We start from the raw sequence: 17,013 nt of genomic DNA on the forward strand, positions 1-17,013 counted from the left end.
GCTTGTGTACCCTAGATTCTTCCAATATTTTGAGCGACACTTTTATTGCAATGTATTTCTGTCTTCAGAATGTCTTGCTGTATCCCAAGGATTTTGAGAGTTGTGCTTTCAGTTTCATTAGTTTCCCTGATTCTTTTTAATTCTTCTCTAATTTCCTGGTTGTCCCATTCATCTTTTAGTAGGATGCTCTTTAATCTCCAAGTGTCTGAGTTCCTTCCAAACATCCTATGGTGATTGAGTTCTCATTTCAAAGCATTATGGTCTGAAAATATGCAAAAGATAGTCCCAATTTTAGCTATCAGTTGAGACCTGATTTGTGACCCAGTATGTGGTCTATTCTGGAGGAAGTTCCATGTGCACTTGAGAAGCATGTGTTTTCTGTTGCATTAGGATGGAAGGTTCTATATCTATCCATGAAGCCCATCTGGTCAGTATGCTTTTTTCAAGAGCCAACAATACTTCTATAATCCTACTCCTGGATTGTATCTCTGACATGTTACATAAATACATATCCATTAGGTCTGTGGCAGAGAATATTCTGGTTCTCATTGTGCTGAATTCCTCTGTTAGTCATTTTGTCCAGTGAAGAAGGGTTAAAGGAGCAAGCAGAGTCAAAAATATCAACCATGACCTAAGTAAAATACACCCTAGACAATTCCAAGGAAATCAGGGACGAGAAAATAAAAGAAAGAGAAGAAAAAGAAAAAAAAAAAAAGACCATGACACTGAAAAACAAACATAAAAAAAGTAAAAATTTAAAAAATTTAAAAATGGTGGGAAGGATGTGGTTGGGAGACAAAATATAGGCTCACGGAGTGGTGATTCTCTTGGTTCCAAACTTATATAAAGCAGCAAAACTTATATAGAGACACACAAGCAACCCCGAAAACAGAAACACGTTGAAACAGTGGGGCGACTGGGGCGATTGGAGTGGAAGAAAGAATATGACCTCACAGAATGGACCAACATGGTGTACCACTAGGTCTATATATGAGGTACTAACTTGCACAATTATAAAACAAAACAAGAGTGATAAAATCCCCGTAACTTATATGTTTAAAAAATTAAATGGAATATGTGGAAAGCAATCCAAAAACGAACAATATATCTAAACATGGAATTGTAAAAATATGAAAGTCAAAAAGGAAAACTCTTAAAAATGAAGAGTCGATAAAATATTGTAGTTATAGCAGAAAAAGAGAAAAATATTGGCAATTTTTAACCTGAAAGTTAAATGAATCATAAAGGAAAAAACCTTGGGGGGGAAAGAAAACCCTCAAGTTCTATATACTCTTTCTCCCAGCCCTGGAGCTTAGTAGTGGTGCTCCATCAGTAAACTGGCTCTCCCCCTGTTCTTCCAGCTGGTCTTCTGGGGGAGGGGCCTGCTGCACTGATGACCAGGTATTTGTGTCTGGGAGGAGATACCCCACCCCTTGCCAAGTGGCCAGAATCCATAAAGCTGTTTGCCCTGAGAGGCCCTTGTTCCCTGGAGGCCTCACCTCTCCCAGGTGAAAGGAGAAACAAAGAATGGCAGCGGCCAGATCTCCAGCCCCAGAGCCAAGAGCTCCCCACGTGCACCAAACCCCAGTCTGCACACTGGCCTAGATGCTCCCATGGGCATCCTAGGGGGAAGTGAGCTGCACAAAGGGCAGGGCGCCAAGCTGCAGGAGGGCGGTGCTGTCTCGAGCAGGCCCCAGTTCCGCCTGTCCAGGGTGAATGGAGGACAGCCCACTTCGGCTTCTGCTGGGCTCCTGGGTAAAGAGAGTTCTGGTGCCAGCCTTTGTAACCCGGAGGGTTGCGGACCTCCAGCCCTGTACCCCAATCTGACCGTGGTTTGAGGTGAGCTTCCCCACAGGCACCCCTATTCTTACTGGGCCTCCGGGAATATTGAGACTTCACTGCCCCTCCTGTGATGCTGTCCTATGTCCCCAATGAGCACTTTCAGTCAGGGAAGACACTTTCAGGGGCAGATTTTAAAGTTCCCAGTAGTCCACTGACCTGCTTTCCTGAAGCAGTTTACCAGGACTCGCTCCTCCGCCTCTTATCATTCCATATATCCCCTCTGATCCTCTTGTCCCCCCTCTTACCCTGTCAGAAGCAATCGCTTTTGTCCTTGTGGCATTGCAGCTGTTCTCTCTTTATATCTCAGACTGAATTCATAGCTGTTCAGGGTGGTTTGAAAGTTATGTAGGTAGGTTTGGGGGACCAGATGAAACAGGAACCCCTACTCTTCCACTATCATGCCTCTAAATCCCTGTGCCAGCAATCTCAGTGCATCTTGGAAGAGCCCAACCATTCTCATTTCCTAGAGGAAGGACTCCTTCCCAACACAATCTCACTACTTTGTTCCTGTTGAGATTTTCCCAAAATTATTTTAGTTCAACTACCATGATTCTCTAGCTCCCTATACTGTATCACCAACCACCTCTCTTTTGAGGAACATGTCAGTCCAACCTGAACCATATCTGGGTTCACAAGAGTGACCCTAAGAGGCCAGAGTCCTGTTTGTGTTCAGGGTGTAGCCCCACAGGGGACACACCTCGTACAAGTCATTAGGAAATTTTCCAGAACATTTGGCCCCTCCTTTGATGGAGGGACTGAGGCGGGGCCTTTGGCTCTAGTAGCCACACTGCTTGATAACAGACTCATTTCTACTGGCATCTCTGACTGTGGCCAGGGCTCTGCAACACCAGCCCTCCCTGTGGCCAAAGCATCACCCATTCACCACACAGGCTGGTGCTTGCACTCCATGCAACCATGTCATTGGCCCTCCGTGTAGCGGTAGTGACTGGAGCTAACAAGGGCCTTGGCTTCGCCATCACGAGGGACCTGTGCCGGAATTTCCCTGGGGACGTGATACTCACCTCGAGGGATGAGGCGCGGGGCCGGGCAGCTGTGCAGCATCTCAAGGCTGAGGGCCTGAGCCCACGCTTCCACCTGCTGGACATTGACAACCTGCAGAGCATCCGCGCCCTGCGTGACTTCCTGTGGGAGGAGTATGGGGGCCTGGACGTACTGGTCAACAATGCAGGCATCGTCTTCACACGTAAGAACACGGGAACACTTAGAGCAGGGGATCTCCGTTAGGGAACCACACAGAGTGGGTTGGGGATGATGCCTGAACCACTACTATGGGGTCTAGAAGGGTTTCCCTGGGGAAGGAGGTCAGACTGCAGGCACAGAGAGACAGAAGCCTCTGGGGGGTAAGTCTTATAGCCACAGTGCCTTGGTATTGCCATGGAAAAATCTCAGGGACCTGACCTAGTTTTTTGTTTTTCTCTCAGTTTGGATCTGAGCCATTTAGTGAATACTTTACCTATTTTGTAAGAAACAACAAATTACAAACGGAGGTAAACAGAAATCCCATTGTGCACACTTCCCTAGCCTCCCCAAATGATGCCAGCTTACACAGCTACACGGCATCAGGAAACCGATAAACCACCTTGAGACCATACAGTCCACTAACCCAGATGTTGCTGAGATTTCAATAGAATGAACATGAAAACTAAAAGAATGTATTTGTCATATCCTGGAATCCTCTCAGATGGCTACTATTTATTAATCTTCTCTGCTTCTCCCCTAATAGCTGATGATCCCACACCCCTACATATTCAAGCAGAAGTGACCCTGAAGACAAACTTCTTTGGCACCCGAGATATATGCACAGAACTGCTGCCTCTAGTGAAACCCCAAGGTGAGCCTGATGAAGGGCCCAAGCTGTGCTGCTTCTGGCATGATCCGGCCCCTGAACTCTGGCCTCATCCAGAAGACCCTGGCCCTGCTCAGCCAGGGCCTGGCCTCCTTGCGGTACCTCCCCCGGGAGAGGTGTCCTCAGGACTCTGACACACTTGCCCTGCAGTCAGCAATGTCCTCTATCCCTCTACTCTTCCACTAGAGGCACTGACTGTCCTATCCTTCAAGTCTTCATTCAGAACTCTCCTCAGAGAAGCCCTTTGCTTCCTCCATGCCCCTCACAATGCACTTCCCTGGGATTCCTCTCTGGACCCTTTCTTCTCCCTCTCCCTCTCTCTGACAGATTTTATTTTATTTTTTTTTATTTATTTTTTATTGGTGTTCAATTTACTAACATACAGAATAACCCCCAGTGCCCATCACCCATTCACTCCCACCCCCCGCCCTCCTCCCCTTCTACCACCCCTAGTTCGTTTCCCAGAGTTAGCAGTCTTTACGTTCTGTCTCCCTTTCTGATATTTCCCACACATTTCTTCTTCCTTCCCTTATATTCCCTTTCACTATTATTTATATTCCCCAAAGGAATGAGAACATATAATGTTTGTCCTTCTCCGACTGACTTACTTCACTCAGCATAATACCCTCCAGTTCCATCCACGTTGAAGCAAATGGTGGGTATTTGTCATTTCTAATAGCTGAGTAATATTCCATTGTATACATAAACCACATCTTCTTTATCCATTCATCTTTCGTTGGACACCGAGGCTCCTTCCACAGTTTGGCTATCGTGGCCATTGCTGCTATAAACATCGGGGTGCAGGTGTCCCGGCGTTTCATTGCATTTGTATCTTTGGGGTAAATCCCCAACAGTGCAATTGCTGGGTCGTAGGGCAGGTATATTTTTAACTGTTTGAGGAACCTCCACACAGTTTTCCAGAGTGGCTGCACCAGTTCACATTCCCACCAACAGTGTAAGAGGGTTCCCTTTTCTCCGCATCCTCTCCAACATTTGTTGTTTCCTGCCTTGTTAATTTGCCCCATTCTCACTGGTGTGAGGTGGTATCTCATTGTGGTTTTGATTTGTATTTCCCTGATGGCAAGTGATGCAGAGCATTTTCTCATGTGCATGTTGGCCATGTCTATGTCTTCCTCTGTGAGATTTCTGTTCATGTCTTTTGCCCATTTCATGATTGGATTGTTTGTTTCTTTGGTGTTGAGTTTAAGAAGTTCTTTATAGATCTTGGAAACTAGCCCTTTATCTGATGTATCATTTGCAAATATCTTCTCCCATTCTGTAGGTTGTCTTTTAGTTTTGTTGACTGTATCCTTTGCTGTGCAAAAGCTTCTTATCTTGATGAAGTCCCAATAGTTCATTTTTGCTTTTGTTTCTTTTGCCTTCGTGGATGTATCTTGCAAGAAGTTACTATGGCCGAGTTCAAAAAGGGTGTTGCCTGTGTTCTTCTCTAGGATTTTGATGGAATCTTTTCTCACATTTAGATCTTTCATCCATTTTAAGTTTATCTTTGTGTATGGTGAAAGAGAGTGGTCTAGTTTCATTCTTCTGCATGTGGATGTCCAATTTTCCCAGCACCACTTATTGAAGAGACTGTCTTTCTTCCAATGGATAGTCTTTCCTCCTTTATCGAAGAAACCATACCTATTCTCCTAAAGCTGTTTGGAAAGATAGAAAGAGATGGAGTACTTCCAAATTCGTTCTATGAGGCCAGCATCACCTTAATTCCAAAACCAGACAAAGACCCCACCAAAAAGGAGAATTACAGACCAATATCCCTGATGAACATGGATGCAAAAATTCTCAACAAGATACTGGCCGATAGGATCCAACAGTACATTAAGAAAATTATTCACCATGACCAAGTAGGATTTATCCCTGGGACACAAGGCTGGTTCCACACCCGTCAATCAATGTGATTCATCATATCAGCAAGAGAAAAACCAAGAACCATATGATCCTCTCATTAGATGCAGAGAAAGCATTTGACAAAATACAGCATCCATTCCTGATCAAAACTCTTCAGAGTGTAGGGATAGAGGGAACATTCCTCGACATCTTAAAAGCCATCTATGAAAAGCCCACAGCAAATATCATTCTCAATGGGGAAGCACTGGGAGCCTTTCCCCTAAGATCAGGAACAAGACAGGGATGTCCACTCTCACCACTGCTGTTCAACATAGTACTGGAAGTCCTAGCCTCAGCAATCAGGCAACAAAAAGACATTAAAGGCATTCAAATTGGCAAAGAAGAAGTCAAACTCTCCCTCTTCGCCGATGACATGATACTCTACATAGAAAACTCAAAAGTCTCCACCCCAAGATTGCTAGAACTCATACAGCAATTCGGTAGCGTGGCAGGATACAAAATCAATGCCCAGAAATCAGTGGCATTTCTATACACTAACAATGAGACTGAAGAAAGAGAAATTAAGGAGTCAATCCCATTTACAGTTGCACCCAAAAGCATAAGATACCTAGGAATAAACCTTACCAAAGAGGTAAAGGATCTATACCCTCAAAACTATAGAACACTTCTGAAAGAAATTGAGGAAGACACAAAGAGATGGAAAAATATTCCATGCTCATGGATTGGCAGAATTAATATTGTGAAAATGTCAATGTTACCCAGGGCAATATACACGTTTAATGCAATCCCTATCAAAATACCATGGACTTTCTTCAGAGAGTTAGAACAAATTATTTTAAGATTTGTGTGGAATCAGAAAAGACCCCGAATAGCCAGGGGAATTTTAAAAAAGAAAACCATATCTGGGGGCATCACAATGCCAGATTTCAGGTTGTACTACAAAGCTGTGGTCATCAAGACAGTGTGGTACTGGCACAAAAACAGACACATAGATCAATGGAACAGAATAGAGAATCCAGAAGTGGACCCTGAACTTTATGGTCTGACAGATTTTATTCAGACCAATGGACTCTGCTATCCAAATGTCTCTGCTCCCCGCCAACATCTGTCACCTGCCTAGAACATTCCCAGAGCTCCACACACACATACTTCCACACCCAAATCCTGCTCCTCCAGCCCTCAACTCTCCCTCATTTAAATATCTACATTATCACAGCACTTAATCATTTTCAAAAAAAAAAAAAATCTTGCTCACATAGCCCACAATCCCCCAATCATGAATAATGTGGTCACTGTGCCCAGCTCCTGATTATCAGGGACCAGGTCTTAAGAGTGGTCCTATGGGTTTTGTCCTCTGCATTTTTCTGCAGGCCTCTCCTCCATCCCAGCTCTACAACAGATACTCAGCTATCATTTCTGGATCATTCCAACTTTCCTAAGAGACCCTACTTCTGAGTCTTTTACTCTGAGGTCATTCTCTGTACCTTCTGGGTGCTCACTGTCTCCCAAAATTCCTTCAGGAGCAAAGCCCAAGCTCTGAGCATCATTTGTAGGGATCTCTGTCATCAGACCTGCCAAAGACCAGGCCCATGGATTCCCCTTCACTTTCTTCAATGCTCTGCACAAGACAGACTGCCATCATTCCTTGGTTGTAAACTACTGTAATCCTTACCCCATGTGAATGTGATGGGGGAGCCACCACCCATGTACTACACTAATTAAGATAAGCTGATACTTTTAGAATGATTAGGATGTCTCCCTTGAAAAGAGTACATGCAGGTACATTTGACTCCCCGTTCTGCCCCCATTTCCTCTTCTGTCCTGGAAAGTTCTCGTAATTTTTGCAACACTCCCTTCACTGGCATGTGGCAGGGCAGCTCTCAGATGTCACCTGTCTCCTTTACTCACCACAAACCTTGAAGATGGGATGAATTTACTTGTGCCACCCCCACACATCATACAGGTGCTCCCCTTAGAAGGCAAAATGACTTCTGGCTGAGGTTGGATCTCACTTACCTCAACAGTGTTGGTTATTGCTGCCTTGTTGGCCTTGGACCAGAATGAGGAGTGAGTGCTCTCCTGGATTTGCTAAAGCAGGTTCTAATCAAACTATTGATCTTGCCTCAGGGAACCTGGACTGCATGGACATGGACAGGCAAGCTCTATTCTCCTTGTGAAAGTAGGGTTTTCTTGCCTATTGCAAGAGGAGAGTTCTTCCCTTAGGTGGGGGGATGGCAGCCACAGTGTTTCCTGTGACCAAGACTTTACCCTCTTTGAAGATCCTATTTGAGAGAAATCTTAGCTAGGATAACCAAAAGCAAATATTGTCCCTCCTCTCCCATAATGCAGAAACTAGGATACAAAGAACAGTCTTGAATGATTTCACCAGATATCTGTGGTTAAAGAACAAAGTCCAAGGGCCCATTTCTGCTCATTGGCTCTGTTTTGTTGGCGTGAAAGAACAAAAGAGAATTGTGACATTAAAGACATTGAGGAGGGCAGTCCGCGTGGCTCAGTGGTTTAGCAATGCCTTCAGCCCAGGGCGTGATCCTGGAACCCCGGGATCCAGTCCCATGTTGGGCTCCCTGCATGGAGCCTGCTTCTCCCTCTGCCTGTATCTCTCTGTCTCTCTCTCTCTCTGTCTCGAATAAACAAATAAAATCTTTAAAAGAAATACATTGAGGAATAGAAGATGCTGAGTTTTCATATTTGTAATGCTTTCTTCAAAAAGAGTTTTACAGAAATAATTTAGCCACACACACGAAAAAAAGATAAGAATCTACCCAACCAGGTGGCCACCACCAATCTTAACCAGGCAATCCATATCTAGGCCATGAACATCCCTTCCCACATCCATTGCTTTTCCCTCCCATTCCCTTGAATTCATATTCCTTTATTTGAATGATCCTCTCTTTAAAGTGTTAAACGTCTATTATTCTTTTTTCTCTCTAAATCGATACGTACTTATTTTTTTAAAAATTACGGCATATCCAAGTTGAAGGATTTGAGCAAAAGTTTGAAATTTGAAAACTCTTGTTCATCAGATATTAGCTAAAGTATTAGCAGAAAATACAGACTTGTAAGGCTACACTTACCAAGGAAATGTTATAGAAGGGGTCCTAAATCTTCATTTAAGAAAGTACAGTATAAAAGGTAACTCCCTCTGTCTCTCTCTGTCTCTCTCTTACTCTCTCTCTCTCTCTCTCTCTCTCTCTCTCACACACACACACACACACACACTGACATACTGTTGTCCTCAAAAGGATAGGTGGCTAGATGGAATATTTATATATTAGCCCCATTCAGAAATGGAAGAATAATGACTCTCAATATCACAAGCACAGCTGGTTGCAGACTGAGGTCATGTGGCATCTAAACTAATCGTGTTTCCCACTACTCAAGGTCCTCAAGTATTTGCCACTGGAGCACCTCTCCAAATGAAGCCTTATCCAAAAAGGCAAGACAAACAGAAAATCAAAGGACTCTGCTGATTGGGACCAAGGTCTTCCTCGCTGCAGGGCCTCAGGCACCTCTAGGAAAACCACTGAAAATCACTGAAAAAAGGCACATTTAAAACCCTGAAGTGTTGTGAAAAAAAATCCATTATCACTCCAGACACTTAACATTGCTAACCTTGATATGAGAAAAGGTGAACCTTCAAGGAAAAGGGATGAATGTTAAACCATAAAAAGTCATGAGAAATGGCTGTGGACTTAGTGCCCGTTGAATAGGCTTGAGAATCAAGGAATGCACTTGAAGTGGTGACCCCAGAGGAGAGGATGTCTAAACTATCCATCTCACTATGGCTCTGCTTAAGAAAGTGAGATTTGGAGACAGAGATTTCCTAAAAATACATCCCTTGCCACTTGCAGAGTAATGGTCTGGATGAACTGCCCCAGCCCCACCAGTGCAAGAGTCCTTTCTTACCTGAGGGACTACTTTTCACAGTGACTCTGAAACACTGAATCCTATTCCTGAAACCAATTCTACAGTAACTTGAAATAAGTTTTTTAAAAGTTTAGTGAGTACTTCTCAAATATATATTACTTACAACTAGTTAAATATTCTTCAGGGGTGTCTGGGTGGCTTAGTAAGTGAAGCTTCTGCCTTCAGCTCAGGTCATGATCCTGGGCTTCTGGGCCCCATCCCTGCATGGGGCTCGCTGCTCAGCAGGGAGTCTACTCCTCTCTCTCTATGCCCTTCCCCCTGCTCCTGCTCCTGTTCTCACCCATGCTTGCTTTCTTTCTTTCTCTCTATCTCTCTTTTAAACTCTCTCTCAAATAGATAAAATCCTCAAAAAAATTATTTTTAAAAATATTACCTGTCTTTTTCACAATTGAAATAATACATATTCATGATTTAAAACTGCAAAACAGAAGTGTGTGCAATAAAGGGCAGGACAAAGGGAAGACAAGGCCCAAGGAAGCCACATGGGGTAACTGGTATACCAGAAAGGCAGCCATCTTTACTCACAGGGGCTCAGGACCATTTTCTTACACACCTATAGAAACATACCGTTTTACACACTATGTCACACACAGTGTCACACACTCATGCAGTCACACTCACATTCACATACAGTCCCTGTCTCTCACACACTCACCCACATCTCACACACTCAAATGCAGTCACACACCCTTTGCACAAGGACATTCGGATGGCCCATACACTTCCTAGCCCATATGCCTGCCATGTGTATTCCAGTTCAGAGTCTCTAAAATGACCCTCAAAATCCATGGATACACTTGAAGACAAAAATGTGTACATCAGCGTCCTTGCTATGGAAGCTCCACAAGCTCCTGCACCTGTGTTTCCTGTCCTGAGCTGTCAAACCACAAGGATCTGGTGGCCACCCTGCCCCCTTGGGGATGTGGTCAGTGGGTGGACAGACCTGGGGAACAGGGACTAGCAGAGGCACCCACATCTAGCAATTTACCTACAAAACCATTCTACTGCCCGTCAGACCTCCTTCATTACACAGGTCAGTATTTTCACAGCTAATCCTAGACCCCCTGAGACAGACAACACAGAATAGAAAAGATGTCATCACTTCATTACAAACAGCCTACGGAAATTTAGTAGAGTTTCTCCTTCTGCTGTCAATGCTACAGGTATGTAAGAAAATGGTCCTGAGCCCCTGTGAGTAAAGACGGCTGCCTTTCTGGTATACCAGTTACCCTGTGTGGCTTCCTCAGGCCTTGTCTTCCCTTTATGTCCTCCCCTTAATTGCACACACTTCTGTGTTTTTGCAATTTTGAATCACGAATAGGTATTATTTCAATTGTGAAAAAGGCAGGTAATATTTTTAAAATAAATTTTTTTGAGGATTTTATCTACTTGAGAGGCAGAAAGTGAGAGAGAGAGAGAGAGAGAGAGAGAGAGAGAGAGAGAGAGAGAAGAAAGAAAGAAAGAAAGAAAGAAAGAAAGAAAGAAAGAAAGAAAGAAAGAAAGAAAGAAAGAAAGAAAGAAAGAAAGAAAGAAAGAAAGAAAGAAAAAGATTGAAAGCATGAGTGAGAACAAGAGCAGGTGCAGGGGGAAGGGCATAGGGAGAGAGAGGAGTAGACTCCCTGCTGAGCAGTGAGCCCCATGCAGAGCTTGAGCCCAGAAGCCCAGGATCATGACCTGAGCTGAAGGCAGAAGCTACACCTACTGAGCCACCCAGACACCCCTTGAAGGAAATTGAACTAGTTGTAAGTAATATATATTTGAGAAGTACTCACTAAACTTTTTAAAAATTTATTTCACGTTAGTGTAGAATTAGTTTCAGGAATAGGATTCCATGTTTCATCAGTTACATATAACAATCAGGGCTCTTCCCAACAATTGCCCTCCTTAATGCCCATCCCTCATTGAGCCCACCTTCCACCGTCCTGCCCTCCAGCAACCCTCAGTTTGTTTCTACAATTAACGGTCTCTTATGCTCTGCCTCCCTCTCTTTTTTCATCTTATTTTATTTTTCCTTTCCTTCCCCTATGTTCATATGTGTCTTAAATTCCACATAGTGAAATCATACGATATTTCTATTTCTCTGGCTGACTCATTTGGTTTAGCATAATACACTCTAGCTCCATCCATGTTGTCGCAAATGGCAAGTTTCCATTCCTTTTGATAACTGAGTAATATTCCATTATATATGTATATATATCACATTCTCTTTATCCATTCATCAATCGATAGACACTTGGGCTGTGTCAATAATTTTGCTATTGTTAATAGTGCTACTCTAAGCATTGAGGGATACATGTGCCCCTTTGAATCACTATGTTTGTATCCTTTGGATAAATACCTAGTAGTGCAATTGCTGGGTCATAAGGTGGCTCTATTGTTAACATTTTAATGAACCTCCATACTGTTTCCTAGAGTGTCTGCACCAGTTTGCATTCCCAGCAGCAGTGCAAAAGAGGTCACGCCCCTTCCCCATCAATGACAACATCTGTGGTCTTATGAGTGGTTAATTTTGGAATTCCATACAGATATGAGGTGGTATCTCATTGTGGTTTTGATTTATATTTCACTGATGATGAGTGATGTTGAGCATCTTTTCGTGTATCTATTAGCCATCTGGATATCTTCTCTGGAAAGTCATCTTTTCACATCTCTGCCCATTTAATAAACATATGTATTTTTTGGGTGTGGAGTTTAATAGGGTCTCTCTAGATTTTGGATACTAACCCTTTATCAGATATGTCATTTGCAAATATCTTTCCCTGCCCTCTCATTGCATTTAGTTTTTTGCTTATTTCCTTTGATATGGAGAAGTTTTATCTTGATGAGTTTCCAAAGTTCATGTTTTCTTTTGTTTCCCTTGCCTCAGGAAATATATCTAGTAAGAAGTTGCTATGACCCAGGTCAAAAAGGTTGCTGCCATCTTTCTCTTCTAGGATTGGACGATTCGTATCTCAAATGTACGTCTTTCATCCTTTTTTACTTTATTTTTGTGTATGTTATAAAAAAGTGATCCAGTTTCATTCTTCTGCATGTGGCTGTCCAGGTTTCCCAACACCATTTGTTGAAAAACTCCCTTATTTCCATTGGATTTTCTTTTCTGCTTTGTTGAAGATTAGTTGACATAAACTCATGGGTTCATTTCTGGGTCCTCTATTCTGTTCCATTGATCTGTGTGTCCAGTGTTGTGCCTGTGCCATACTGCTCGATGACTACAGCTTTACAATATAGTTTGAAGTCCAGAATGCTGATGGCTCCTGCTTTGATTTCCTTTTTTCAGCATTACTTTGGCTATTCGTGATCTTTTCTGGTTCCATGCAAATTTTAGGATTGTTTCTTCTAGCTCTATGAAAAAGCTGGTATTATTTTGATAGGGAAATCATTGAATATGTCGATTCCTTGGGTAGTGCAGACATTTTAACAATATATGTTCTTCCAAACCTGAGCATGAAAGTTTTCCCATTTCTTTCTGTCTTCTTTGGTTTCCTCCATAAGTATTCTCTAGTTTTCAGCAGTACTCACGAAAACTTTTGACAAATAGGTCCCATTAATGTTACACTTAACATGTTCTTGATGAAATAAAGTACCGGAGTAAAAGACCCCTCTCTAAAAGGTGTTTGTCATAGAAGACTGATACATGAAGAATATAGTTTCTACAGCTCATTTTCATTCTCTCTAAACACTGCATCATGAGAGTCAGAGTACCATCCATGCATCATGTCCTCACTGAACTTTTTTGACACTGCCACTCCTATTGGGAGAAAGCTTCGAGTTAAGTGACCATAACTTTCATTCATGAATATATACACTAAAAAGAGAAAATTTCCTAATTTTATTGAATCCTTGACTGTAGGTATGATCTCATGACCTTTCAATAATACTAAAAAGACTAATTGAAATATAAAAATATAGGTGCCTAATGGCTCCATCTATGAAGTTGCTGACCCTTGGTATCACCTGACTCAGGTCATGATCTCAGGCTTATGTGATGGAGCCCTGAGTTAGGCTCTGCATTCTGCGGGGAGTCTATTTGTGATTCTCTCTATTCCTCTCCCTCTGCCCTTCTCCCACTTGCTAACACCAGCTCATGCACTCTCACTCTCCCTAAATAAATAAATTTTAAATAAATAAATGTAAAAATATGAAATTAATTACTTATAGATGTCTATTAAGTTCATTGTTTAAATACTAACTACATTTTCAGAAAATAGTTAGTGAGAAATGTGTCAGTGCATTACACTTCTAATAGCTTTATTGAGATTCACCTATCGTACACTTCACCCATTTCAGGAATCCAACTCAGTAGATTTAGCAAATGGGCAGTGTTGTGGAACCATCACTGAGTCAAGATTAGCACATTGTCATCACCCAACAGTTTCTGGACCCTTATCTATGAGCCCTCTGTTTCCCCATGCACCCCTGCCCCAAGCAACCACCAATCTACTTTCTGTCCCTACTTTTTTTTCCCCTGGACATCCCATATATGGAGAATCATATAATGAGTGGTCTCCTGTGACTGGCTTCTTTACTTCAATGATGTTATCAAGGTTCATCCATGGTGTAGCATGGACTTCATTTCTTTTTAGAGCATCTCTTTACAACATGTCACTTTTCCACTGCCCTTTTCCATGACCATACAGCCAGGCATTTTGTTACTGCTCCTGAGAGAATGATATCCCAAACCTAGAGAAAACATCATGCAACTCAGCCCACTGAGGTGATTTGCTTTTAGCTGGCCACAGCACAGTGAAAAGCAACTTATCCCAACGTAGTCTGTTCACCTTCAAAAGGCCATCTTTAAACTCAGAAGCTGATTATGAGCTACTAAACACTTGTTCATAGAGCACTGCTCAGGTGACTATAATAAGGTCTCCAGGCAGTCTCAGAGGGGACCTATGAGGAAAAGTGGCTCTCTACCCGTGATGGCAGGGTGTGCCTTCTTACACTGTACTTGCCATGTTCCTGTATAGGGCACTCTTCTTTGTGGAACATCTGGGCACTACTCATCCCTTTAGATCATTTCTGTCACATCACCAGAGACATTATGGGTAAAACAAGGTTCAAGACTGCAGCATGTCCTCGAGTTACAGAGGCAGTCTTCATCAACCCTCATAGCAATCTAGAAATTGTCTCCCAAATGGACAAAATACTAGCAATATTGGTATTCACCATTCTCACGCATGCCATTCTTTGTGACTCTTTGTGTTGTATTTTAGGCAGAGTGGTGAATGTGTCTAGCATAATGAGCTTTCTAGCACTTAAACAGTGCAGCCCAGAACTGCAACAGAAGTTTACAAGTGAGACCATCACAGAGGAGGAGCTGGGGATGCTCATGAACAAGTTTCTGGAAGACGTAAAGAATGGAGTGCACAAGAAGGAGGGCTGGCCTGATATCAAAATAGCAGCCTATTCAGTGTCAAAAATGGGTGTCACCGTTCTGTCCAGAATCCATGCCAGGAAACTGAGTGAGCAGAGGAGAGATGACAAGATCCTCCTGAATGCCTGCTGCCCTGGGTGGGTGAGAACAGACATGGGTGGACCAAAAGGCATCAAAAGCCCAGAGGAAGGAGCAGAGACGCCTGTCTACTTAGCCCTTTTGCCCTCAGATGCTGAGGGGCCTCATGGCGAGTTTGTTATGGAAAAGAAAGTTGAACAATGGGGACTCCCCTTTCAGTTCCCTTCATGGTTCCTTACTATAATCTCCTCATGACTGACCAAAAAGACTGCTGTCCTGTCAGCAGTATTCTTATAAAAAAATAAAAGAGTGTTGAGGGAATCACTATTCCTATTGAGGACCCACACTGAATTGCCCACTAATTCTGTTAATTTTCTGTGATTTCTTCTGTGATATAGAGGGAAAAAATGGAATTGATGACAAAAATAAATGAACATTACATGCGAATAAACAATTCTAAGTCAATGTGCATTTGTGCAGATTGTTTCATGAAACCAGCCTGAAACTCTAACAAACACTGAACTAGGTCAAGAGAAAGGACAGTTAAACTCAACCTTGGTAAACATCAGTGAAAGAGCCAAGTGATAAGTATTTGCTTATTTGCAGGCCATTGGTCTCTGTTGGAGACAAATCTGCTGTTATAGCTGAACCCACCATGAACTGGGCTGGATTTCCTTGCCAGCATACTTTAACACTTTCTACTTTGACATGGACAACCCCATGAATGTTAGATATCTCCTCTGGACTCTATAAATATCAAATTCATTGGGTAAAAAAGCAATTGTCCAGTGTGAAATGGGAGTGGGTGCTTATGACACATCCATAAGACTATCTGAGACAGGGGCACCTGGGTGGTCAGTGGTTGCCTTTGGCTCAGGTCGTGATCCCTGGGTCCTGGGATGTGGTCTTGCATCAGAGAGCCTGCTTCTCCCTCTGCCTATGTCTCCACCTCTCTCTCTCTCTCTCTCTCTCTCTCTCTCTCTCTGTGTGTGTGTGTGTGTGTAACTCATGAATAAATAAATAAAAATCAACTTTAAAAAAACCAACACAAGACTACTTGAGACAAAGAGGAAAAGTGAATATGGATTGGTATCAATGGATATGAAAGAATTATTGTCAGATCTCCTCAAGGTGAATGTGTTACTCATGTACAGACAAAGGGTCACCGAGCGGTAACATGAACATGGTTCAGCAAAATACTGACAGAAGGTAAACACATACTAATAGTAAAGTTGTCATCATTGTGGAGCCTACCTTGGTGAATACATGAGTGTCCACAATACTTTTCTTTCCTCTTTCCTCTTTGAAAGCTCTCAACACAAACACCTGGGAAACAAAAGGCCCTGGCTCTGCCACCTTACTGGATGACCTTAAGCAAAATCCTGCATGTTGCTGTATGTCAGTCTCCTCTAGTGTCCAATGGGGGAACCGTCATAGGATTCCTGTGACGAGGAAGTGAACTCATGCAGGGAGACAGGCTGAAAACAGTGATGGTGCTAAGTGTCCTCCACCATGAGTTCCTGTAGTGGGACCCGAGATACCCGCAGCCCCAAAGGGAAACTTCTTCTGCCCTGCCCCAAACCTGGCTCCCCATAGGCTCCATGAATGCCCACCACCTCCACACCCCCGGCCCCTCCACCTCCACACAGAAGCATCCAGGTTGTACAGACTCCTCTCCTCTCATGACCATTTTCACTCTTCACCAGGGGTCTTCTACTGTCAGAAATGAAACCTGAAGGCCCATGCAAGAAAGGGTAGGGTCCATGCTTTAGAAGCTTCTCCCTTTGAAGGGGCTATTAATTTTCTCTCTGTTATTTGGCTTTTCTCAACTAACCTATGAAGAGTTTCAATGTCTAGGACAAAGAATTACCATCTCTCCTTCTAGCTTGAACATAAAGTCAGTATTGGAAAGATCTTTTTTCCTTGATACTTTAATAATAACACCTAATTAGAAGCACCTGGGGGTCTCAGTTGGTTAAGTGTCAGACCTCCATTTCAGCTAATTTCATGGTATGGGGATTCTAAAATCAAGCTGAGA

The 17,013-nt window shown here is 42.9% G+C and overlaps 1 protein-coding gene across 2 annotated transcripts; it reads left to right on the forward strand.

Annotated features, from left to right (window-relative positions):
* The first annotated feature begins 1,686 nt into the window (after nt 1-1,686).
* Nucleotides 1,687-15,440, forward strand: LOC112661739 (carbonyl reductase [NADPH] 1-like). 2 transcript variants are annotated; one of them, XM_049104546.1, is made up of 4 exons: nt 1,687-1,839; nt 2,733-3,046; nt 3,587-3,694; nt 14,737-15,440. In XM_049104546.1, the coding sequence occupies exons 2-4, from the start codon at nt 2,758-2,760 to the stop codon at nt 15,228-15,230; spliced, it is 891 nt and encodes a 296-aa protein (XP_048960503.1). In that variant the 5' UTR covers nt 1,687-1,839; nt 2,733-2,757; the 3' UTR covers nt 15,231-15,440. The 2 variants fall into 2 exon arrangements, with proteins under 2 accessions (XP_048960503.1, XP_025305627.1); XM_025449842.3 differs by lacking the exon at nt 1,687-1,839 and having other exon boundaries at nt 2,538-3,046.
* Nucleotides 15,441-17,013: the final 1,573 nt, after the last annotated feature.

This window comes from Canis lupus, chromosome 31 (assembly GCF_003254725.2).
Source record: "Canis lupus dingo isolate Sandy chromosome 31, ASM325472v2, whole genome shotgun sequence".
Taxonomy (NCBI): domain Eukaryota; kingdom Metazoa; phylum Chordata; class Mammalia; order Carnivora; family Canidae; genus Canis; species Canis lupus.

What these genes read in the sequence shown, in the direction of transcription:
- LOC112661739 (XM_049104546.1), top strand. Translation starts at nt 2,758, where the DNA reads ATGTCATTGGCCCTCCGTGTAGCGGTAGTGACTGGAGCTAACAAGGGC. An exon ending in TGCAGGCATCGTCTTCACAC is followed by an intron (nt 3,047 to 3,586) that starts GTAAGAACACGG and finishes CTCCCCTAATAG; the next exon opens with CTGATGATCCCACACCCCTA. An exon ending in GCCTCTAGTGAAACCCCAAG is followed by an intron (nt 3,695 to 14,736) that starts GTGAGCCTGATG and finishes GTTGTATTTTAG; the next exon opens with GCAGAGTGGTGAATGTGTCT.